This window comes from Camelus ferus, chromosome 24 (assembly GCF_009834535.1).
Source record: "Camelus ferus isolate YT-003-E chromosome 24, BCGSAC_Cfer_1.0, whole genome shotgun sequence".
NCBI lineage: Eukaryota > Metazoa > Chordata > Mammalia > Artiodactyla > Camelidae > Camelus > Camelus ferus.
Window position 1 is genome coordinate 14,782,763 of NC_045719.1, and position 26,748 is coordinate 14,809,510.

A 26,748-nucleotide genomic window follows, 5' to 3' on the forward strand; every position below is an offset into this window, starting at 1 on the left:
CTTTAGTTTTTAAGGCTGGAAGGAAAAACACTGAAGTGGTAGTTTAGGTGGCAGTGTGATAAACAATATGGTACAGTTATTTATTTTCAAATATTAACAACCAAACATTATTTTTTAAATGGAGAAAGATGGAAAAACTTAAAAAAAAAAGTCACTAGGTAACAAAGCCAAATAAAACTTTACTAACCATCTGCTGGTCGTCTGTCATGGCCAAAGAAAACCCGTGTTGCAGAACTGTTAATATATGGTAAAGGAAGCTGCGGTAAAGGACCATCTGGTGATAACTGACTTACATTCTAGGAGAAATACAAAAGGAAAAAAAGAATTTTTGAGAAAACTCCATTATCTTACGTGTATCCTCATCTTTTTTTAACACAAAAAGTATTAAACACATAGTAAGCAAGAATATTAATAAATAGTTTTACTTAATGCATAAGAGTCATAACATTGTATAACTGGGAAGAACTTTAGATGTCATTTATTCTGGTCCAAGAGAATCTCCCTAAGGTTACTCAGCTAGTTAGCTCTCTCTGGATGTTAAATCTCCAAAAATTATTTTCATGTGTATTTTATTTCCTGTGACTCATTACAGCAGCCATCTGTCTAACCAATGATTTCAAATTAACAAGTTAAAAAGGGGTAGTTATATGTTGCAGGACAGATAAAACACTCACTATTCATGGACCTCGAGGAAAAAATTACAACTTTCCATTTTTTCCATGAAACAATGCTTTAAATTTACTATTCTCCTGTCTCAGTGAAATATTTTTCCTTCCTATTAATTTTTCTAGGTTACATCATAATAATCTGTCTACTTCCCACAGAAGATCCATAACTAGATCCATAACTCTTCACCTTTCATAGGAAAAAGATAGGAACGTACTTTTCCAAAGAATGGTGAGATGACCCAATAAACTACAAAGTCAGTTATAATTCAAAAATACATAATGAAGAACCAGTCCAGAAAGCTCGTGGCATCTTAGGAGTCCAAGTACAGCTACAAATCAAATGTTTACTGGAATATTAAACTTCTCTTTTATGAGAACTGTGGAAGAGCAATGCAACTCAGATCTGTGACCAAAAGCCTCCTAGCCCACCACACTTCACTATGACAGACAATTATATGCATTCTAATAAAACCATTTATAAAACTCCTACTAGACAGTACTGAATATGCTTTTTGCTGAAAATAAGGCCTAGTATAATTTTAGTATCTATTCCTGAAAATGTGTTCACCTTGTAAACATAAAGATACTCTCTGAGGAAGGCCCCTTGTTGAGCAGCAGATTGTTTACTTTCATTGATTAAAATATGCCTAAAAGCAGACACAGCATTATCCAGCTGCCTAAGAGTATAGGACTGACGCCCAATGGTAAAGTTAATGTGATCCTCCGCAAGAGACCAGCCTTTTCCTTTGTAAACTTGCATGGCTTGACAGTAGCAGCGTAAAGCATGTTTTTTCTGTAAGAAAATACACAAAAAGTATTACAATCTAAATTTCTCTTGAACTGGAAAAAATACACACACACAAAAGTCTAGTTAACTGGTAATTGTTCTTCCTCTAACAGAGACTGGGATGATGAGGAAAATGAAACCAACATATACAAAACCCCTTTGCAATTATTGCTAAAAACCAAGAGGTCCTGAGGCAGGCAAGCAGCTGCTCTGTCCAAGGGAAAGAAGTCTAAGAAGTCAGGGATAATAATAATGACTTCATGGAAAACCACCTGGGAGTTTCCAGAGCAGTAGCACATGGAGTCACGGATCAGCTGGAGACTAGGTCATTATCTTATAGCTGAGAGCTATGTTGTAAAGTTTAAATTCTGTCATGGTCAGCTCTCTCTATACCACTGCGCTGGGCTGAACAGTAACATGTGTGCCAACACTACATGTGTCAGTATACGGTTTTTGTGTGTACATACATTTGTCTTGATTGGTAGTGACAGAGTTTAGCATTCTTTTCTTTTGCACACTGCTGCATCCTGCCACATCCACAAGCAGATATCTGGTTTTAATTTTATTATCATTGCCACCCTCTGAACTCAGACAACCTCCATCCTAAAGATGGGATTTGGTACCAAGCAAAAGGCTTCTCTCCATTAAATCCTTTGCTTCAGAATAAACTCTTACACCTACTCCCCTCTTCAGGGTAGATTACAAACTCTGTACTATGTTTAGCCAGAATTACTTCATTTTTTTAAGAAATGTTTTCTTGATAAAGAGATAATGAAGGCAAATCAAAATCATCTGCCACTTGATAGCATTCAATGAGAAGAACACAGGAGTTCTGCAGTATTCCTACAAAGATATCCGATTTGAATCTCAGGATGAGGGAACAACTGACAAGCCTAAACTGAGGGATTACTCTACAAAAATAACTGGCTTATAATCATCAAAAGTGTCAAAGTCATAAAAGTCAAAGAATCCTTCTGAACAGGACTCTTCATTAAGAAAGACACTTACGGGGCAACTGTCAAAACCTGAATGGAGTCTGAGGATTAGACAGTAGTACTGTATTAGTACTAAGTTCTTCATTTTCACTGTTGTTTTATGGTTATACAGGAGAAAAATTCTTGTTTCTAAGAAATAGGATATATGTCCTAAAGTACTGGGGGGCACTGGGGCACTAGGTAAACAACTTAACTCTCAAATTGCTTGGGTAAACAAAAATTTATGAACTGTAGTTGTAACTTTTCTGTAAGTTTGACATTATTTCAAAATAATTTTTAAGTGATGTTTCTTCAAAAAACAAAGTAATCTCCATATTGCATTTAGTAAAGGAGCATAGACACTGAATCTTAAAAACTGAGAGATACAGAGGAACAACTGAATTTGTCTAAGTGTCAAGTTGAAGTGCATTTTTTAGGTTCTCTTGGGAAAGCGTCTAAAGAGATTAAAGAGGTAACAAGGATTTAAAGTCTGCCTTTTAAAGTAAGAACAGAAAGACTGTCCAGGGTATAATAGGCACAAACTTAAACACCTTCTCTAGTAGTTAATTTTTTTAACTGATTTTAATCTTTTCTAATACCAGTTCTCTTTCTGTAAATGCCTTTTACTTGTTGACATTCTTAATGAAAAAAAATTTTCTGGGGACAAGATAAGCACTTCAGCATGAATGTTCAGAGAGCACTGAGAAATGACATTACTATATATGTATCTCCTCTATCCTCCTCACTCATGCCTGCTAACACACACACCTGTTTTTAATGAAAATGTCACGAAACATTTGGATTTTTGAAATGTTGGCGCTTCTCAGAAACAACCTGGCCTCAGTCAGAACTGTGTGCTCTATGAGTACCCTATCTTCCAAAGAAGATACCTGTTAACCAGCTTTACCAGTGCATATATTTGCTTTTCCAATAGGTCTGCATTTCTAGTTATATTTTCAGGTTTCTACATAGTATTTAAGAAGGAGATTCCCTGGGTTCAAGGTATATAGAGTGTGGTCACAAAACAGCAAACCAGCTACCTCAAAATCATTAATTCCATTAGATAACTATAGTTAGAGATGATTATAGGCCAGACAGCAAATACATCTCAACCTACCACAGCATAGCATTTTTAATTTGTTATAACTTCCTAGAAGCAATACGCCCTTCAGATGGTAAATACCAGATTCAATGACATCATAATCACAAATGAAACCATTCACAAAAGTGGAGAAAGATGTGAAAAAAGGATGACTTATTTTTAACAAGAGACACAGGACTATTCCTAACGGGGCATACAATTTCCCTTCTAAGGAAAAGAAACCACATGCTTAATACATTTTGTAGATTTTTGAATAGAACACTTTGAAGCAAAGACAAACAATGGGATAATATGTTTCAGATGCATTTATGCTTACTATGGAAAAAAGAGTTGTGAAAAATGATAGAATTTTTAATTTCTTCCCCCACTTCAGAACCTGAGAAATTCTAATTCATAAAGTGTATCAATTATTATAAAGTCTTGGTTTTATAAATATTCTTAGTTTTATATTTAATATAAAGCAAGCTCACATATTTTCTAACTTGCCAGTTTCCAAAAACAGAGGAAGGAACCCAATCTTGAAAAGGTGTTTTTCAAAACTCATGGCATTCTTACATGAAATTGAGAATAATTTTTGAACATCTTTATTTGTACCTGTGAAATAGCATACAGTTTAAAACACTGGCATGTTCTGGTTAGCACAGACTCTGAAAAATGTAAATATGTTCATAAAAATTCATATTAACTAAATTTTTAAAAATCCTAATACTCCCCTACTAGATTAAAAAGTTCCCTAAGAGACAAGACCATGTTAGTTCTATGGGTGGTGTATGCTCAGCTCCCAGCATAGCTCCTAGAATAGAGATGACTACTCAATCCTTCTATCTTATTTACAGTAAACCACAGTATCTCACTGCTATTGCCACTCTTTGCCTCCAGAAAGCTCCCTCCAACTAATGCTTAAAAGGACAACTGGGGACAGATAAATCTCTCCAAATTAATAAAGATCTCTTCCAACCGAACTGTTTCCAGGGACAAGAGACAGAAGATTTCTAGCCATTAAATATTTAGTAAATACCATTATAGACAGTCTGAGAGACAACAGAAGACTAGAGATGAAGTAGGGAAGGTTCAACCACCTTTAAGAAGAAATAAAATTATTTAAGCGCAGTATATCTGGCCTTCACATACACGATTTGGTTTAACCTCACAAAAACCTGGCTAAAATTTCAAATTTTATAAATTAAAAAAAAAAAAAAAAGAGGCTCAAAGAAGTAACTTAACAAAGTCAGGTTGTGAGCAGAAGATCAAGATTGAAACTTAGATTTAAATCCAAATTTCATGTCCTTACCAATATAACACATGACCTCAGAACAAAATTTAACTCCATTTTTAGAATTTTAAATCATAAAAAATTGACAAATGACATACATTCATAAAATAACAAATTAGGACAAATGAAAATTAAAATAAATAACAAATTATTTTCTTTGTAAAGAAAATGCACTTACCTGCCCTGCTTTACTAAACCGATGGCCTGCCAATATCATGTGAAACGCGTATTTTCTAACCATGGGACTCTTCATGTTTATAAAGCAATGTGCCGCCTGTTCCAAAAGAAGTGCACTTCGAAGATCAGAGTCCTATTGAATGTTTAAAGAAAAAGGTTAATTTCACAAAATTAAAAGTAAAAAGATAATCAGTGAAAAAAAATTTACTTTCTTAAAATAATACATGGCATAGTCAACGTTTAACTTAGAAATGTCTGAGGGTAGAGATCAAGAGACAATTCCAGTCTTGAGATTCTTTTTTCCAATATGCACAAAATATTATTTTTTAAATCATTCAAAACATTCTCTACCATGAAATATTTTCTTTTGCTTTTCATAGAGCCAAATGTCTGGTTATGACATACACTATGTCATAAATCTGTGAAGAAATGACAATCCCTTTCCAAATGGCAAAAAAAATATAAACTTGAAATTTAATACAGGTATACTGACTTAAAGATAAACCAGAAAACAGAGTATAGGGAAAAACATAGATTCACACCAATCTAATTTCTTCTGGAAACTGACCTGTGACATACAATAGCATATGTCCATCCATCCAAGGAAAAAGGAAAGATGAAACAAAACCTGTATAGATCATGAAATACTCTAATCTAACTCTATCCTCTATAAAGTTTTACTGTATTTAAAAGGAATTCTCAGTTTTTGCTCTAATTCAAGAGGGCCAAAATGACTGCTTTTCATTAAAAAGTCCAGAAGGCTTCCCCTTTAAAGATTATCACCTATTAGTAGTGTATTAGTAAATGGTACAACCCAAATTACTTTCCACTTCAACTGACTTACCACAGTCTCTACAAAACCACATACTTCATTTAAGCCTCACCCATAAGGAAAACCTTTCAACTGAAAGAGCCATCATCACTTTACAAACAACTGAGAAAGTACTGAAGGTTGCTGATCAAGTACCAACAACATTTTCACCAAACTTTCTCTAGGTTTTCAGCTATTCTCAAGCTGAACTTACCATGCCCTTCCATGTGTTCTGCTGCCATTATTTTCCCCAGGGAGAGTTGAAAACAGAAAACATTGACTTTAAATGCAATAATTTCAACAAATTATAGTTATATCAAAAAGTGTTCACAGACCATTGATTTTCTATAACTAACTCTGTAGCAATCATAAAATTATATTAGAATAGAAACAGATCTGAGGAAACAATCTAGAAAGCATTCAGTAAATGGTAGATATTATTATCTATTTCAACCCCCTCATAACAAAAACTAAATGATCAGATGATTTTTCTCATTAAGTTAGGTCCAAAAGCTAGTGAGTGGGGAAAATCAGGACGATACAATTAACAAGCAGTTCTTAATCAAGAGTTTGCATCAGAATTATTTGGGGGGAGCTAAGGAGCTTCCTTTTTTTAAGTTTTTAGGAAAATGTTTCCTTCTTTAAAAATTAATACAGCCTCTTTTTTTCCTTAAAGAATAAATGTTTGAAGAAAAAAAGTGAGCATCTTTCTTTCCCATCTCATGCCTCAGCTGATTTGCCAGAGGTAACTGCAGTTACCGTGTGGTGTTGGTTTGAGTCATTTCTCGCTCTCCATATTTTTATATATATATTTATGTGCTTATATGTTAAGTACAACAAATTTTTTCATACACATACTTCTTTATATGTAAATAATAACGTACAGAGTATTCTTTACCTTGCTTTTTAACCTAGTATCATGGACATCTTCCCAAGACATCTACATCTCTCATTTATTTTAAAATACATTGTATTCTGTACAATGGACCATAATTTATTAATAGTCTCCAATTGATTTCATATTGCTACATACTTTTATTACTACAAAAAATGCTTCAATAAACATCTTTATAAAAACATTTTTGAGTAACTATACAAATATTTTTATTAGACAAACTTTTGGAAGTAGAAGTGCTGAGTTAATAAAAACTACACATATATTTCAAATTCTGATCGATATAATAGCCAAACTGGTACCAAAAAAGCTGTACCAATAAAAATTCCCATCAACAGAGAATGAGAGTTCGTTTTCCACTCTACTCAGCCAAAAATCATCAAAACCACTTTTTACCTTTTTATAAAAGAAAAATAATACTTTGTTCCTCAACATAAATTTTTCTTTACTAATAAGGCTGTTCATCTTCCGTATGTTTAACGGTCTTTGTACTTTTTCTGTGAATTGCCTGTTTATGCTCATTGGTAAATGGGTTTTTGTGATTATCTGGTTTGTTAGAGCTTTTTGTATACTTAATCAATATTAGGCTTTTGAATACACTTACAATAGTATTTCCCAGTTTTGACATGAAAGAGTTCATTCTTTAGTAGTCAAACATACTATCTTTGCCTTTATGGTCTCAAAATATTGCATCAAACTAAGAAAGAATGTTATCAATTCTAGATTTAAAAAAATGCTCTCCATATTTTCTTCTAGGTTTTGTGTTTTTTTTTTAATATTATACTTAGTCAAGCTATAATTATATTACCATGTAATGAATAAGACAGGAATCAAACAGCTAATCAGATGTCACAGTACCACCCAGTGAACCTAACATTCCCCACTAATATAATGACAGCTAATCATATGTATTATTTAAATCCTCATTCTATTGCATTACTCTCTCTATTCTGATCATTGTGAACAGTTTTAATTTCTCTAGCTTTATAAGCATTTTAATACCTAGAACAGATAATTCCCTCCAATTACATCTTCCATTTTGGAATTTTATTTAGGCTTCTCAGCAGAGCCTCAGTTTCTTTAAGTACCATAAATTTCTTAAGTTTATTCCATGCACACATACATACATGCACACACACAGCATAAAAATATTTAACTGTCTACAAAGCTTCATCAACCTGCAAAACTTGGATGGGCAGCAATCCTGGACATCCTGATTAAGATAAGGAATATGCCCTAGATATCTTTGATAGTGTGTAAATGATTCTAATGCACAATCCATTTGAGAACCAGCACAGTAAACCCTCAGCATTCTCAAATTTAATCAGACTGACCAATTCAAGAGAGACCTGGAAGTCCAGGGCATATGTTAATTTAGCTGAAGCAAACTCTGCCCCTTGGATCCAGCAAAGCTGTTTCCTGAGAAAGAATCAATTTTCAGAGCTAAACACCCTGCATTCATAACTCACTGCAGCTTTGTTCATTTAGTTCCTGACGGTGACAACTAAAGTAGAAAAAGCACTACTTTGAAAACAAAAAATAGAGCTCTAAAAAGAATGGCAACTGCCATCAGGGTTGATGGAATAAAAATGGAAGAATTTCACAAAGTGACAGTTTTATGCAGAAAGCAGAGGCTCTGAATGAGTTAAAGAACAAATTTTAATTTTAGTGGTAGTTCACATCCATGCTATGACAAGTCTATTACATACGTTCTATAAGGAACTAAGGAAAAAACCCCATGACACCACTTCAACAAGAACTCCAGCCTATGAACTTCACCCACAACCAAAATGTAATTTAAACAAAAGCCAAAAAGGCAATATTAACTTAAAATATCAGGATAAATAAAGGGGAAAAAAATCATTTGAAGTAGAGGCTTCAACAGACAACTTCCATTAAAAAAACAGCTGATAAAGGCACCGGCTGCACAAACTTAACTGAATCAAATCTCTAGGATGGCATGGCACTAAAATTTTTTTCTTTGCATAATTGTGAAATTAATAGGAAGGTGCTAGCATCTGATCAATTTACCATAGGAACAGTTCCTCCCAAGCTGGAGAAATTTATTTTAAAAAACTGCTGCTATTACTATCCCTGAGAAACGGATTTATTGTATTTAGGTGGAGCAACAGACAAAAAGGGTTATAAGACCAGAATAAATGTTCAACACAGAAATGGAGACACAAGAAGGGGGAAAGTATCATGTCTTAAGCACCAAATTTAGACGTAATATGCTGGTAAATGTGGCATGTTTATCATTAAGCTGGGTTTGCTCTGCCTTGCTGAAAATCCCAGAGTGTAACACAGTAAGATCCACTTGCCTATAAACTTACAGTCCAAAAAATAAAGTCAAGCACAACTCTTTTCATCCAGGCCTCACAGCTGTCTTTTGCTATAATGACACTAAAAAAATCTAGGAAAAAGAATTCGTGACAGTGAAGACTATATAACTCAGTTTCCTACCCTCAGGACGAGTGCACTTTTCATTTTATACAGCCTTTCTAGTTAACAAAATTACAATAAATACAAAGTATTAGTTAAAATTTAACAATCTTAGACACCTTATGCCTAGCAGTCTCTACTTTCATGTTATCTGAAAGAAATATCTGAAAGGTACAGCAGGAAGGGCCACTGAAAAATCACAATTTCTGGGGAAATATATCACATTTACCTCCATCCATCACTCCAAAGTAGTAAACAAAAATGACAAATTTCCCAGTATTTTACGATAAAATAAATCATCCAGGTTTGAAAAAGAAAGGTTAAAACAAAGAGTTGGAAAGGAAAAAGAACAATGAAAGAAAATAATAAGGTTACAATGCAGACAGAAGAATACGCTCCAAAGAAATTTTATTCAAGCTCCTAAACCATAAATTCCTTTTACATTCACTGATAATCTCTAGGTTGAAAAACAGAGCAACATATTCAAACCTAAGTTAAGATTATTTAATACAATACAGAACATTAACACACTCAAGAGCCTATTTTCAGCTCTACTAAATAGTTTACGTCCAGCAACTATTCGTATCGGACAGTGTCCATGCAATACCAATTATTAAACATTTTTAGTATCATTCTTTAGCCTACTTAGTTATATCTTACAGAAACTTTTTTAGAATAGTTAATGGTTCAGTTCAACAAACATCTGTAAATCATATACCATACATCAAGCCCAGTGCTAGGCACTAGGGATAAAAATGCAGAAAGCAACGTAGTTCCCTACTCTCAAGAAGCTAACCGATTAAATATGATTCCCAATACAATATGACAAATCAGGTCTTACATGTGAGAGGGCAGGACAGAGACACTTAGAACAATCTGGGTACTGCACAAGACTGAAGGACAGGACTGACATCGGGACTACCAAATTAGGTGAAGAAAGCGGAAAAGGGCTACAGCCCAGGAGAAGGATATTAAGAACATGAACCAGGACAATAGTAGGAGGGATTTTAAAAAAGAGAGAGAAGTAAAATACTCAAAAGATATAAACAGAAAATATATTTAAGAAGTTAAAAAAAAATCCCCTAATTGTGTCACTGACAGCATAGAAGAATACATTTCAAGTAGTTTCTGCCTTGAGCAAATGAGGAGCTGGCTGGTTATAATTTAAGACCATGCTCTATAAGGTAAGAAAGTGCAAGTTTAGTTATTGAGCAGATAAATCTAAAAGTCAGCTAGCTATACAAATCTAAAAGTTCAAGAAGACATCAGGTTGGAGACAGATTTGAGAGTGAAAATCATGACTGTGAACAGATTACCCAAAACATGTATAGAATAAAAAAGGACAGTGGTCCAAGGATTAAAACCCCAGGGTACATTAATATCTAAGGGGCAAACAAAGGTGCTTGATTTTGTTTTTACTATTTTTGAGCATTCATTTAAAAAGTATGTCTTTAATCATACCGACAAGGAATTACTGCCATTCTTCACAAGCCTTTAGTCAATGCAACTTAATGGCTGGTGTAAACCTTCAATCGCAACTAAAAATGGATTTTTCTCCCTTTTGAAAAATTCATAATCCAGATTTTTAAATGCTTAACATGATTTTTAACAAGTTCATATGAGTGAAAATAAAATTTAAAAATTCCTGAGTATCCTTTTTAAATGTCGATTTTACATTAGGAATGATGCATATGCATGTTGGTTTAAATATTGTTATCCATAAGTCAAAATCTAATTTGTAGAAGATACACAGTGCATGTTTGTTTTTAATAATAAAGCAGACTTAAAAGTGTGTAAACAAAATAAATTCAGTTTACAAAATTCTGCATTTAAAATTAATTCAACAAATTACTAAAGTAGCCAGGTTGTAAATTCCCAAAGAGAGAATCCCTTCAAATTTTATTTTGCATAACCCCTCGAGCAAAAAATAAACACTTTTTAAAAAATATGAAACAATACTAATTAAAACTAATACTATACAGTTTCAGTACCTCACTGGTCAACCGTATTAGGAGAGCTGCAGCCTCCGAGTATTTGCTTTGGCTTTTTAAGATTTCAGCACTAAGCAATACACATCTTTCAGCCAATACCATATTCCTAAAGAAAAAAAGACAAGAAAAACATAATTAGCCAGGATTTGTAGATACTGACAGGTATATATAGAATAGATAAACAAGTTTATACTGTACAGCACAAGGAAATATATTCAAGATCTTGAAGTAGCTCACGGTGAAAAAGAATATGAAAATGAATATATGTATATTCATGTATGACTGAAAAATTGAGCTGTACACCAGAAATTGACACAACATTGTAAACTGACTATAACTCGATAAAAAATTTAAAAAAAAACATAATTAGCACTATAGTCATATTTTAGTACATCACAGTAACCATGTGTTCAACAAAAGTTTATAATTCTAGTTTTCAAATAAAAAGAAATCCGTGTCCATGTTTTCCACTTAACAAAAAGGTTGAAAAAAAAAAAACTTCAGAGAATTCTCATAACTCATCAAAACTTTTTATCATTGTATAATTTTGTAGTAAGAATACAATATGAAGCCTCATTTCATGTATGAAAAAGCTAGAACCTAACTGGTATCTCTGAACCAGCAGTTAGTTAACAAAACTTGCTTTTAAACAGGAAGGAATATAAACACTTCACCCATATCTCTTTCTCCTTCCTTATTGCAAGCTCTGGTTATGTGTGTTTCATTTTACTGACTACTTTTAGGAATAATTAGGCATTTTCTCTCTGGCAGTATCACTGAGATGTTTCACTTGGAGGCAGCAAGGAGCCAGTGTTGCCTGACTATTTCTGAGCAAAATCTTTCTGTAAAAACGCAAAATCAGTTGATTTTTTCTTTGTGGACTACTACTGTCAATAATCTAAAATTGGATCACTTGTTCTTAAATAATAAAATAAATGAAAACATTCTGTGAAATTACAATGGGATCCTCTTGTTGAGAAATACAGTTGATCCTTGAACAACACAGGGGTTAAGGTCGCTGACCCCTTGGCACAGCCAAAAATCTGCAGTTGGCCCTTAGTATCCATAGTTCCGCATCCGTGGATTCAACCAACCTCAGATCATGTCATAGTGTAGTACGTATTTCTTGAAAAAAATCCATGTAAAAGTGGACCCACACAGTTCAAATCCATCTTGTTCAAGTGCCAACTGTAGCAGTAAAGTTTCCTCATTTTACTTTCTAACCCTTGTATCAAAATACCACTTGATCTTAAAATTACAACCAAAGTTTACTAACTTTTAAAAATATCAGAAAATACAATTTATTACTTTCAAAACTTACCATAGTGATCTACCATAAACTTTCTACAACTCATGATTTTTCTCAGAGGGTTGATATTTATGAATATCTGAGAATATTTTAATGAACACAAAAGACTAACTCCTTCTTGCCAGCACCTACTCATATACTACAATATGTTCAAATATGCTCAGGTCTTACAGAATTTTGTTAAGTTTATAAATCTTAACATAATTGTTTTATGCTTGATTCCTCACCTATTTCCCCATGTGATCAGTTATTAAGTCACAAAGCTACCAAGTCTAGGACTTAATTAGTTTGTTTATTTAAGTAATATTTTAAAAAGTCATTTGTGTCAGGCAGTGGAAGTGCTAAGGAGTCAAGTGTTTCCATGACACAATCTCTACCTAAAAATAGAAACAGATCATATAAAAGTGATATAAATAGGGTACGATTGACTTTTATTATGATTCGGGGAGATAAAGGAGAGAAGGGAAGGCTTCATAAAGGGAAAGAAATTCATAAGGATAAATAGGATCTCATCAGTTAGAAAGTGGAGCCTGGCATTCTAAGTAGATGATGGTATTGCAAAAATAATACTGTATTTCCTGTATTTTAAAAAAAATTATTTACATTTTAGTATTTCTGAGCTTCTTAAAGCTTCTTAAAATTGGTATGTATGATTCATGCAGTGTTTCTAATTTATCCCAAAATACTTATTAAATTGGTAATAAATCTTACCAATTATGGTAACTTCGAATGAAGATTATAAGGTAAATGCATGACAGTAAGTGTGTATTTAGAAAAAGCACACAGCTTGCTGCAACCAGGAGGACAAAACCAGAGGCCGCAACTTATTTGGCTATCTGGGCCACTTGGTATTACCTACTTTTCTTTTCCACCACTCTATGTGCATCTCTCCAAAAGCTCTGCACTTCCTGAAGACAAGGAAAATCTTTCCTGAAAAAGGACTTTGCTACTCTGGCTTCCTTACTGTCCCACTCTCACAGTTGTTCTATCTTCTGAATCTTTCCTTTTCAGAATCCTTCAAAGGTTCCTCTTTGACAGGAGCCTGTTCCTCCTGCCAGAATCTCCAAATATATTCTCAAACAGATTATAGAAAGTATAAGGGGCAGGATTTGATATTAGCTCCACCGTTTATTAGCTGCGTGCTCTTGGGCAAATTAAACTCTTAAGTTTCAATCTCCTTGTTTGTAAAATGGGATAATAATAGTACCCACCATTTCACAGGTTTGTTGTAAAGATTAAGTAAGCATGTAAATTACTTAAGCACAGTGGCAAATGCTGAGCACTAAATAAATGTTCATTATTATTACTAGTGATGTGTTGTAAACACATCGCTATGACTACTACTACTTCTATTTCAATATTATAGGAGATAAAACTGCCTCGGTGTCTCTGTCTTCTAACTCGTCCATTCTACACAGAAAAGTCATATTAAAATCTTCCGGAAAAATAACTTTTATTATGTCGAGGCTCTACTCAAATACTCAGTAAGTCCCCATTTACTATTACATAAATCTTAACTACAGCTTAAAAATAATAATGAATGAGAATTCAAGCTCTCCTACACTGATTTCTCTCAAAACACCTTTCCACACACACAAATCTTCTAACCCAATCCGGGCTCTATTCCTTTTCACCAGTAATGCTATATCCAAAACACTGTTCCACAGCAATTCCTGAAATGTCTTCATGGCTATCAAATCCCAACCACCTTTCTTTTCAGGTGGTGATTTCTAACTCCTATAGAGTTCCAACAGAACGCACTATGTGTACAGAAACACTTCTCATTTTCTTACTCGAACCATTCTTTAACTCTTTGTATTTGCCTATTTAACAAAGAATGTTCAAACTGCATAATATCTGGCTTCAGTGTAGTTAGAGATGTCCCTTAAACACAAATCACTCAATCAAACATATAATCTCAACATTACATATAACAAATTCCGAGACACAAATCTAACAAAATAGGAAAGGAAAGGAGAATGTAATAAAATACTAATTTTAAAAGATCACCTCATCTTGTCCATGACTATATTAAATTGATTTGGGAGCTTATTTAAGTTTAAAGCATAGAAGACAAAGAACCATTTATATCTAATAACAATATAAATGTCAAATGTACCTTGAAATGGATAAAACATAAACACTCTAGTCACCTACTTGCAGATATCCCTGTACGTCTGGATTGCTGTATCCATATAATGTGCAGGGTATGGCCTAGGTGCTCCTGGCTGAAGAAAAGCTGACACTGCTGCCATTTCCTAGAGGAAAAGAAATTGTTTATAATATTTTAAAAGGAGGATACTCTTATAGTATAGTATTCAGGAAGCCTACAAACAGGAATGAAGTTTGCTGAGTTTTTTTATGTATCCACATACATAAATTTAATAGCCTAATGCAGACTTAGAAAAATATACTTATATGCCAGTCATATAAGTATAAAATTCTCCAGTCAAATTCCAAAGTCTGTCATTCAGTATTTAAATGAGATTTTTTTAAGAAGACCTAGTAAAAACTTTCAGTTATGTTATATAAAACCACCAAGTGAGCCCAGCTTAAGATTTCTACTACCACCTCCTCCTTATCCCCTATTCCTTAATGAGTAGAGAATAGACCAATGACAGAATAGAAAGAGAGACAAAATAAAGTGCATCTCTTTCCAATTTACTGGCTTTGAAATTTGAAATCAGGGCCCACAACAGCTTGCACTGTATAACTTTTCAGCTATTTACACACTCTATAGTTTATATCCTATATCATACAGAAGGCACAAAGACAATTTCTGAGATCTACATTACTCTCAATTTTCTAGGACTTCTTAAAACTCATTTTAAAAACTCATTCCCTTGTTAATAATTCATGTAATATACAATAGTGCTAAAGGATTCAGAAGTGAAGATAAAATAAAGGTATTGGCTTTTGAGTAAAATATTCTATTATGTCCATACCTGTGGTCTCATATAGACCAAGTTTTAACAAAAATTTAACTAGAAATAAATAAAACTTTCATAAATTGGGGGGAAAAGTTGTTAATGCTAATCCACTTTTAGAACAAACAAACATATTTTTCTGCAACAGTTTTTCAAATAGAAAAAAAATACAGAAATAATGTAATTACCTAAAGACAGATATGATTAAAGACTTTAACCTGACAAGTGAACTGTATCTGTTTCACAGTATCTCTGTATCCTCAGCACCCAGCACAGTGTCAGCTCCAAAATTATTGAAGAAACTGAATGAAAATACATCATTTCTATGTGATGAAATTTTCTACAGCTCTGAAATGTCATGCTTTAACTCGTTTATATTTTAACTAATATACATAATGAATATATATATGGTTCTATATTATACAAAAAACTAACACATTGCATATATGGTATAATATTGTACAAAAAATACACTGCATATGAACTGCATATGCATATGCATATTTGCTGCATATGAACTATATATACTACGTATACATAGTCGCATCAATAAAAGTGTACTAAAAAAAAGTCCTGTAAAAAAAAGGTCCCAAATTCTAAGTTATTTTCTAATTTAATTCTATAAGAAATATTAAATCAATATATACACAAACTGACAATTGCTACAGATACAATAAAAACATTCAGAATGATCATTCCAAGTTACTGCACAATCTTCAAATATTCAGCCATTAAATCATTTCTTATAGTTGACAACAATGGATTAATACATTTTACAAAGGCTTTCATCAAGAACTGGAATGATCTACTTAATATTCAGTTAGTTATGACAAATTAAACTACAAAAAAATCCACTATTCTCTAAAAATTCCCATTATTGGTTTTACTGTGATATATATTTTAACTTTATAGTTACCGTAACTTAACATCTATAATTTTCATCGAAAAAATCAGGCAGTATAGTCTGTTATCAACTAGCTATTATGTGAATGGTAAATAGGAGAGTGATATCAGTACAAATAGAATTTTTACTCATTCATAAACTATTTTTCTTAGGCAAGGGGATCAAAACCAACAACTATACAATTATAACCTTCACTAGGAAGGGAAAAAGCTCTGAGCTTAGCTGTTGCACAAGCAGGAGCTTTTTTCATCTGTATTTTAAGACAACATAAAATAAATGCCCATATTTTGTTTGTACGGGGAGGAGTTGCGGGGCAGGGTGTCTCTCCAGAGACACGAGCTCCCACCCTCCAGCCTTACACAGCTCTTGGCTCGAGGCTGGCTGCGCTTCCTTACACGCTCACCTTCACGGCAGCTCCGCTGGTTACAAGCTCCTCTTCCCCACCCCAGTGTTCACATATTGGTTTTGTGTATTTTTTTTTATTCCTTGAGGTAAGCCATGCTAAGCTGCTTCACACAACCAATTTATGTTCTGGTTACAAAGATACACAGGATTTAAAAGGACTGTCCCAGCTCTATTTTTTCCTTCAGGGCCTATTATTTTTTGGGCAGCTGTCACAGACTATGAAGATTTTCAGGTACGCATAAATATGTTACAGCAGATATGCCTTTATTTTCCAGTGTTAAACAATTTTCTCTCATATAGCCGCTGCTAATATGTCTACATCTAAATGGTTTAAACGCAGTATTTACCAAACTGTAGATAGAAACGAAAAAGCTTACACACCATAAAAATCATAGAAATTTTTTGCCATACTTTAAGATTTTTACCTACAAACTTTCAATTTGCAACTACATTATGTACAATTTTATAATTATAAACTTATACCTGTGTTGTAAGGTATTAATGAAATAACATTTAAGTATTTGTGATTTCATATTAGTTTATATTAGGCGACTAAAATAAAAGATTAGAGAATGTCTAGCCAAAGACAATTCATACAATTTTTCAAACACTTCCATTCATAAAGATAGCACATTTTCAGTTTCTAAAGGTTTTTTAAAAGTTAGCTGACTTTTTTTTAATTAAAAATACTAAGAAATAAAAAGAAACAATAATATAATTTTGCTATTTCAGCTTTACAATTTTAAGTTACCTATTTGTTTTATACATAAATGGTATTAAAATAATGCAAAATGGCAGTTATTAAACAAGTACTTATATGACAATTACCAATGAAGTAGAGTTCTTTTGTATTTTTATTATTTACACTTGTTTATAGCATACATGTTTTTCAAAAGACTATGCTGAAAGTAACAGCGCTAGTTTACTCTTTTCTAAGCACAGAAAGCAGATTACAAAATACTTATGACAACCTTTCAAATATATTAAAAGGATATAAGGCAACAAGTATAAAAAACTCTGAAACACCTAGGTTTGATATCAATTACAAAAACTAACACTGCCTTATTATATACAAGGTAGTGTGCTAAGTACTTTATATGCCTTATATCTTATCTAACCCTATGTCACTAGGATTCACATTTTACAGATGAGAAAACTGAGGCTTAGAGATGTTCAGCAACTTACCCAAGAGGAAAGACTCGCACTGAAGTACATGTCCTTAACCAATATATAGTCTTAGATCAGAAAAAACATTTCATGCAATTTAAAAATCAGTTTTCAAAAGGCCAAAAAAGCATCTTCTTAAAAAAAAAAGTTTTTATCCTGTGACTACTATAAAAAGTGTAATTCAAATTAAATAGGAAGTACTAAACAAACCTAAGAAACCAAGACTCATACACTGCCATGTTTGAACACACTAGTCTAAGAAAAATCCATCAAATCATAAATAAATTCAAAACCTATAAACATTGTATGCTACCTGAGTACAACTTTATCCTCGAGTATTTTGTCACTTCATAAAGAAAAATGTCTAGGTCATTTATGGTAACAGAAATAAGAAATACTACTACTATAGAATACCAACCAAGGCACCAGCTGCATAAAGCATTGCTTGATCATTAAGAAAATCCTTCTTCGCAGTATGATAGCAACTGTAAGCCAAATCATAGTGCTGCACCAAAAAACATAAGTCAGCCATTTTCCTGATTTGAAGCTCTGGTGCTTCTGGAGGATACCTGTAAATACAAAATAAGAAAAGTAATTTATAATTTATGACTTCTAAACCATTAAACATTAAAAAATGTCTAACAAGATGCCTGACTGCACAGAACATGAGAAAAACTGACCCTGCTGTGTAAGAATTCTACCTCCAGGGACAGAGTGTCATTTTTCAAAGATATCTGGAAACAGTTACATCTGTATTTATATAATTTATACCCCTGCACTGAGAACTTCTCAATAGTAGGCAAGCATCTTCCCTATAGTCAAATTATGAAGTAAATGATCAAATCCAAGTGTCTTACCTTTATATACAGCAGGAAAAAAATGAAAATCCAAAATGAATTTTATTTTCCCTTAAAACAGGAGTTTATATTAAACAAAATTTCTAAATATATGCCATGTCTTAGAATCACTAGACCACACTATTTAACTGAAAGTTATTAATGAATTCCTAATCTAACTCCATCTTTTTACAAACAGGAAAGCAGACCCAAAATAAAGTGACCTGCCTTGTTATCTTGTTTATTTTTAGATATCCAATTACTTATAGTTTTTTAAATTTAATATAATTTACTCATGATCACTATTCTTACCTACCTGAATTCTGAATCAGTACGAAACTAAGAAACTAAAGAGACAGACATTTCTTTGCAGAACATCATATAGTCAAATACTAATCAGAGTTAAATACAGGAAAACTAAAAACAATAGTATTTTACTCACAGCAATCCAGATGTATTTTTTAGTTCATTAATGCTCTTTTCTGGAACTTTACTGCCACTAAACCATTTTTTAGTTGCAGAAAATAGAGATCGACTCAAACCTTTTCTTGATATTAGCTAAGGAAAAAAAATTAAATATGTTGACAAACGTAAGAATTTAATATTTTTCTTTTACATACAAAAGAAGAACTTCTAAATAAGTAAAAAGTCTAAAGAGTAAACAAATGTGCATTTTAACAACACTGATTTAAAGAAAACTGTCCAAAATGCTGACAAAATCCCTAGGGAAAATAAATAAGCCTCTTCTAGGATTTAGTAGAACTGCATTACTGATAGTAGTATTAGTAAATCCTAATAACAGTCTATTTTTAAAAGAAAAACTTAAATTCTTACATTTAAATAACTTACACTGCTCTATTCTCAAGTTTACTATCTACTTAAATTTTTTAAAATACTAATACAAAAATTCTTACCTGATCATTTAATTGCCGAATTGTTTTCTCTATATGTGGCAAAAGGCCCCGAAACGTGAACTCCTGTATAAACTGCCGAATTCTATCATGATCAGTAAGGGTTAAACATGCACCATGAATAATTCCAGTATTTGCCTTCTTTGTTTCGTGTAATGATGAAGCAGATTTTATGTGATCTGGGCCATCAATGCTGTTAGAAGAGTCACCGGATGGGTCCAACTGAAGTGGGTGAGCTCTAAAGTTATTTGGTAAGCCATCTACTGAAAAACAGATCTTTCTTTTACTCTCAGAAAGCAACAGAAAATTGTGATATTACTACTATACTGCTAAAGAAAAAAAAGAATGTTGAAACTCTTTAATTTTCTGTCTTAGAAGTCTAAGACAATAATATTAATGTTTTCCCCCTAAAATTACAATGCTTGGGTTAATATTTGTTACAGATACTAGAAACTTTAAAATTCACGTAAATAAGTGAAGAAAAATAATGTTAAAAAATAAAGAATTACTTTTAAATAGCACAATTAACCAGTAAGAAAAATTATAACAAAACACCAAAGTCAAATAACTCAATAAAATCTTCAGAGGAAAAGCTAACCTGCCCATTATCCTTTTTCATTATGCAAATTTCCCCCATCTTTCATGTATAAAGATTAGCATGCTTTGACAACAGTGCATATTTTCAATCAAAAGAGAAACTTAGAGAAAGTATATCAAGACCTTTGACTTCGTTATCTAATCCATCCAATGAAAGCAAGTTACTATCAGAATTCTTATTTGAAGTTATAGTACAAGGGCCATCTTCATATGATTCCTATTAAAATAAAATAAAAAAGCATTAACAGTTACATTTAATCATATTTAAGATACCAACAAATCCATCAACAACCATGGTTACTAACTAGGCTTCATTTTTTTGCCACAGCAACTCTTTCCTTCCAATCCTCCAAATCCTTAACTTCTTCCATGTATCATATTCTGTCACTCCAATCCACACCTACTATATTCCTAAATTCCCTTTCACATTCAATCTACTATTCTAATTCTTCTGAATTCAAATTACTTCTATCTCAGTCTGCTTATATGTGATATGCATATGCCTATATAAATACCTGTATATGTTTCTACATAAGGAATAATGGCAAGATAGATGGACTACTAGTCAAGCAGGAGTGAAAAAGAAGAATGGTACAGCATCTCCTGGATCACGGATGCAGTGTTGGAATGCATTCTGAATACACAGAAGTGTTTTGGAAAAATAAGCAATGAAACATTTACTTGTACAAAGGGCACTGATTTCTCAGCCAACAACAAAAAAATTTAAACTAAAAGTACCCAGACTACTCTGAGACCACTAGTAATATAAGGTATTATTCTGAGTGCTACACTTACAGGAAAATGTATCAAGTAGACCTTATTAAGAGGAAGACGATCAGGACAAACAGTCTAAAAACAACATTTAAGAAAAAGTTTTAAAAAACAGTATAATTAGCCTAGAAAAATAAAAAAAGGGACATGACAGCTATCTTCTGTACTTTTAAAGTTGTCTTAATGGAAAACTGTACACAGGACTGAGTACAAGCAAAGAGAGAAAAATGCTGGTTGATCCTCAAGCTGCTCAAACATGGAACAGGTCACCTGAGAAGACAGCACCTTCACTAGATGAGGTCATTAACAGGTTTAAAGGAAATTAAAGCACTAGGACAGGGGTTGGATTTGACACCCTTTAAACTATCCTTCAATTCTGGGATTCTAGGATTCTAAGCTGTAGAAAGTCTGATAGTTCTGTCTTCTGTTAAAAGTTCCCAAACTGGGCAATCTGACTTATTATGTTCCCCTTCGCAATCTTAGATGGCTGGATTCTAAACTGAATATTCCAATACTGTTCCTATTCTGAGTGTGGCTCTGAAACACCACTTAAAAAATAAAGCTCCTTTACATCCAACTGGTTCTTTTTCTCTCAGACACTTTCCCCCAGCATTATCTTGTTTTTTTTTAATCGACATATAATTGATTTCCCCAGCATTATCTTAAAAAACGTCAATAATCACCTCAATATTAAAGTGAGTAAAATATTAGTAGAGCACTGTATCTGAATTTAAAATCCCATATATAAGATAGAAAAATAAAGCAAATAAAAATATAAATTAAATATATAATATATATAAATATAAATTATAAATATATATAAATATACATAAATTAAAAATATAAATTAAACAATATTTATATTAGAACATCAAAAATTACATAAAATTTATAATTCATATTTCTTAAAATAATATCACATAAAGTACATAATGTAGTTTACTTATACTAAAAATATATATATATTATTTTTTTTCCATCTACTTAAGAAATCCTCCTTCCAAACAAAAAACAGTCAACTCTTGATTATCTGAACTAAGCATAGGAACTTGGCATATGGCTACTACCAAATGACATAAAATTCTATCTTAAAAGTTGGACAGAGTGTGAAATCTTACACCCACACACGTCAGCCAACAGACGACAACAGTAGTCTAGAACTCTAGATTAGAAGAGTAGATTAGGAAGAAACAAAACTTCCTAGAAATTCAAAAGAAAAGGAAATCAGAGGAAAGTTAGGGAAAAAAGCCCACCCACCTAAAAAGTATGAGCTCCAAAAGGTGGCCATAAGAACAGCATGTTGAAAATGAAGGAAGGCAACCCCAGAGCATGTGGATAATAAAGAATTGACTGTAAGCATTCATAATGAATTAAATGTACAAGCCAAAAATTCTATTCTCTACATGCCTAGCCAGTCTAGTTCAATTCTGATTGTGTAATTCATTTTTCATCTTTTAAGAAAAAGATCATTTAACATTGATATGATACACCTGAAAGGAGTACACATAAGGGATTACTGCAGTTAGTTAAAAACAGCTTTTGAGAGCTCACATGCTGATGGATCAAAAAGTAGCCAGACTCTACAAAATAACTATCAGCAATTCTACTGGTTAAACCAGACATGAAAAATTCTACAGTGAGACCATTATGTCATAAAACTGAAACACAGCTTTTGTGGTTTGCTTCATTGTTGTTTTTTACATATACCTGGTTTTGAATACTATTTTTCTGGAGATACTGACTCCAAGGATCTGGTATCTGTTCATCTGATGCTCGATTAGATGTTCGAGAATTAATTTTAAGTAAATAGCAACCCTGAGTTCCATATTTCTGTTTCATTTCTTCATAAATTGATTCAGCTCTAAAATAAAAATGGAGAAGTCTGTAGTCAATGGGGAGCAGACTTTAGGCAGTAATAGATATTAAAATAAAACAAAAACCATCAAAAAATTGTCCCTTCAAAAGACAAAACAGAAAGTTAGAGGTAGAATAATTTAAAATTAAAAAAAAAGATAATGATTCTAACTGAAATTTAACTAGCTTGGCTATTACTTGAAAGTACCGTTATCAAAGTATGTTTCATGGAACAAAATTTTGCAAGATACTCCTGTGTTATTCAAAGAGAAAGTTCTGGTGGTGAAACCAGTTTGGGGAACTACAGTAAACAAAGCCAACCAGTTTCTTTGCAGCAGACCATCTCAGAGCCTTTCATTTGCTAATGTATACAGTGAATTTCTAAAGAGTAGCTTCTAATTTACAGATCAGAAACTCTTTCAACTATGTGCACTAGTCTTCAGGAAATATGACTTTGGGAAATTCTGTCTTAGAGAACAGAAATTTATAAAAAAGAAGTTTAAATGATAAAACAGTACACCACCCCACAAAAAAAAAAAAAATCATCTTTCACTGGTATAGTTTACCCTTCCCTCAACTGTCTCAACAAGCTCAAAGGAAGAAAAGAAAGAAAATGCAAAAAGAGCAGCCAAAGTATTTATTACATGAAAATTCACCCTTTATTCTTGCAAAACTTATAATAGCTGAATCCATGAGCTCACTTCAGATGCAACAAAAAAGCATTTTGATTTCCTCACTTTAAGTTAACTAAACTTGTTAGCTGGTGGAAGATAGGATGATTCAAATGGTAAGTCAGCCTAAGAATCAAACAGTACATTCTGATGGAAAATAAAATTCTGGTACATAGAGCTAACAATTTAAATAGGTTTGTTTAAATCAATCAGCCATATGGCGCCAAAAAACACATAAATAATCCAAAGAAAATGTAAATAATCCCATATCATATTCAAATGCAGATGCTAATACTATACAAATTACAAGCCTAACAATTAAATTGTACTACACACTATAAAATTAAGGCTGGGTAAGTAAAATAGTTATAAATGTATATGAACACAAATATAAGTATATGTGTATGTATATACACTCAAGTACAATAAACTAAACATCTACTCAGTTTACCAATAACACTGTTAAGCATAAGAACCACTGATCTAACACTTTAATTACCACTTAAATATCCTAATTACAACCATTCAATATGGAAGATATACACTATATTTAAACAACAGAAACTAATTTTAATAGTCAATTCAAATTATTTCTATTTATACAGTACACTTTATCCAATAGGCTACAGACTGTTTATGATGTCAAAAAATCCTAAAGATTAGCAACCGCCAGAACAATTCTTTGGTCTTATTGAGGAAAACTTATTTTAAAAATGAAGGTTTATACTCAGAACAAGGGCAAGAAATGATTATTTAACTGCATATCCTAAATAGCACTGAGATATCAGAATAAAGTTTGAAACAAAAGATTAATTTGATCCACATTTCGAACCAAAAGTCAAAAATAAACTGCAAAGCCACAAAAGTAAAATTGCTTTTAATATTATCTTATTTTTCAAGAACTTATCTTTAAAGATAAGTTATTCTGTTATCCCAAAGATAAAAGGACTATGGCACATCACTAATAACTAATATTAAAGGGAACATAAGAAGTGTTTGGGTGTTTTTGAGACTGTGAAAAACATCAAGGCTAAAAATACAAACTGATGAGAGAGAGAAAAGTGAAAAAAGAAGTGCATATAAGCCAGAAAGTGAAAAGTTAAGAGGAAAACTGTGAAAGAGAAAAGAGAAAAAATGAGAAATAATACCAAATAAAGTAAGAAATAACAAGTAAGACCTATAGGTATAAAATGAATATAGATTATCGTAATAGACACACATATTGAAAGAAAAATTTGGGTAAGCATATGAAATCTAACAAAAAATGATATAGCTGTTGAATGTAACTCCAAATAAGAGATACAGTTAAAAGTCTTAGTAATAAATTTTTACTTTTTTGGATGAAAAATGTATCTAAAACTTAAGTCATGTCCAAATTAACGTTAACTCATTTAAAAGGAAATAATATAAAATTAAAAAAATAAAGCTTACCTCTGTTCATCTCCTGCACTTACATCATGTAAAAGTACGTAATATTTAAGTGTATTTGGTATAAACCACTTGGGGTAGGAATAGTCATTGTTGTGCTGAATTCGATGCTGTTCTTGTGACAACTTTGAAAACTGTTCCACAGGCTCAGCTTCACTAGATGATGCTACCAACATACCTTGTAAACCATATTAAGGTAATTATCACTTACCACTGAATAATAAATATTATCCTTTAAAAATAAACTTTAGGGAGATATTTTCTGAGCTAAAAAAAAAAAAAATCTGATTTTACAGGTTTTCCTGAAAGTGCAAAATAATTTCTTAAACATTTCTAAGTAATACAAGGTTCCAAATCTTCAAGATTTTTTGTTGGTAGCTTTTTAGATCATTTACATATACAATAAGGAAATCCATGAAAATGGACAATAAGAAAGTTGTGCAATTATCAACAAAAGGAACAATTCTCCTGAATCTTGCTCCCCTCCATTCCACCTCACTGCAATTTCATACTCTATCCCATCTCAATTTTTCTCTGCAGCCTCATTAAGAAAACAAAAGCCTTAACTGTCAAAGGAGGTTAACAGCTATAAAAGGTTACTAAAAAATGAAAAACTTATTAATAATGAGTTTTTTCATAAGCAACTAATTTTGAGGCAGTCAGCAAAAGCAGTAAACACTGACAGTTTACATTTTTTTTTTCTTTCTAACATAGCTTAAAAATGCTATGAAGCATGAAATATTCAAGTTGGGAGATAAAGAAAAATAAGCAAGCCCTTAGTATTCTTATTTTTTAATCAAAAATTAGTTACACCAGTCTTGTATCTAGGATGCCATTTACCAAAAACAATAAAATTTGAAGCATCATCAATAAAAAATAATTTCTCCATTCTCTATATCCTCTCAACAATTTTGCCTTCATATAACTCTTTCTGAGCTTAATAACTTCAAACATAATTGATTTTTAGAGAACATAAAAGTCAAAGGATACATGCTAAATAGTGGTTCAGAAATTCATGATCTGATGCTGGCATTGACTGAAGAAATGTCTCTCTGTAAGACTCAAACCATGGAGTAGTAGCTAAAATTAACAATAAACAGAAGTTAAAAATCCTCAACAGAATCAGTTTACAACAGACAAAATTTCAAGTTCATGTTCTTAAAAGATGTGAAAAATAATTTCTAACAATAATCAAGCATTTTCTCACTTGTGCTTAAAGATATGTAACAAGCATTTTTCCCTGTTCTTTAAAATATATATGTGATATATGTTGTATAAGCCATACACACAAATATATTCATAATTGTAGTATATATATTTGCAAAAATAAAACTGGCCTATTCGCAAACCTACACAATGATTCCACAACTTACTTACCTATTAATGCTTTCAATATAACCCATGTGAATAACCAGACTTTAGAACTATAACTTTGTGCCCCTGCCACTAGTCATGTTGTCATAAGTAGCTCTTTTTCACAAAAAATACTTCAGAATAGTGGTTCTCAACCAAGACTGAATGTGACCCCCAGGAAACATTTGGCAATGTCTGGAAATACTAAGTTGTCACACCTAAGCATGGGGAGAAGGGTGCTACTGGCATTTAGGGAAAGAGGTCAGGAATGATGCAGAGCATTCTACACTGAACAGAACAAGACAGCCCCCGTCCCACAACAAAGAATTATTTGGCTCAAAATGTCAATAGTGGTGAGGTTGACAAACCCTCCTTTATAATCTGATTCCCTGTGTATTATAGCAATTAAACCTCTTTAAATGGAATCTCAAAGTATACTTGACCTTATAATCATAGATGTGTATTTTTACTTTTTGTATATATGTATATGATTAT

General features: G+C 32.4%; 1 protein-coding gene across 4 annotated transcripts in view; it reads right to left on the reverse strand.

Annotated features, from left to right (window-relative positions):
* The window catches only part of TRAPPC8 (trafficking protein particle complex 8), a 65,838-nt gene that overhangs the window by 27,037 nt on the left and 12,053 nt on the right, over positions 1 to 26,748 (reverse strand). Inside the window, exons 3-14 of one of the 4 annotated variants that reach the window (XM_006187154.3) lie at positions 25,891 to 25,980; positions 24,904 to 25,078; positions 22,655 to 22,808; positions 20,300 to 20,393; positions 19,583 to 19,839; positions 19,111 to 19,226; positions 18,251 to 18,401; positions 14,587 to 14,687; positions 11,121 to 11,226; positions 4,983 to 5,114; positions 1,237 to 1,461; positions 188 to 296 (exon numbers count right to left, since the gene is read on the reverse strand). In XM_006187154.3, the coding sequence (XP_006187216.1) occupies positions 188 to 296; positions 1,237 to 1,461; positions 4,983 to 5,114; positions 11,121 to 11,226; positions 14,587 to 14,687; positions 18,251 to 18,401; positions 19,111 to 19,226; positions 19,583 to 19,839; positions 20,300 to 20,393; positions 22,655 to 22,808; positions 24,904 to 25,078; positions 25,891 to 25,980 (1,710 nt within the window). Of the gene's footprint in view, positions 1 to 187; positions 297 to 1,236; positions 1,462 to 4,982; positions 5,115 to 11,120; positions 11,227 to 14,586; positions 14,688 to 18,250; positions 18,402 to 19,110; positions 19,227 to 19,582; positions 19,843 to 20,299; positions 20,394 to 22,654; positions 22,809 to 24,903; positions 25,079 to 25,890; positions 25,981 to 26,748 lie in introns of those variants that run through there. The other 3 variants (XM_014561290.2, XM_032467178.1, XM_032467177.1) reach the window with 3 other exon arrangements.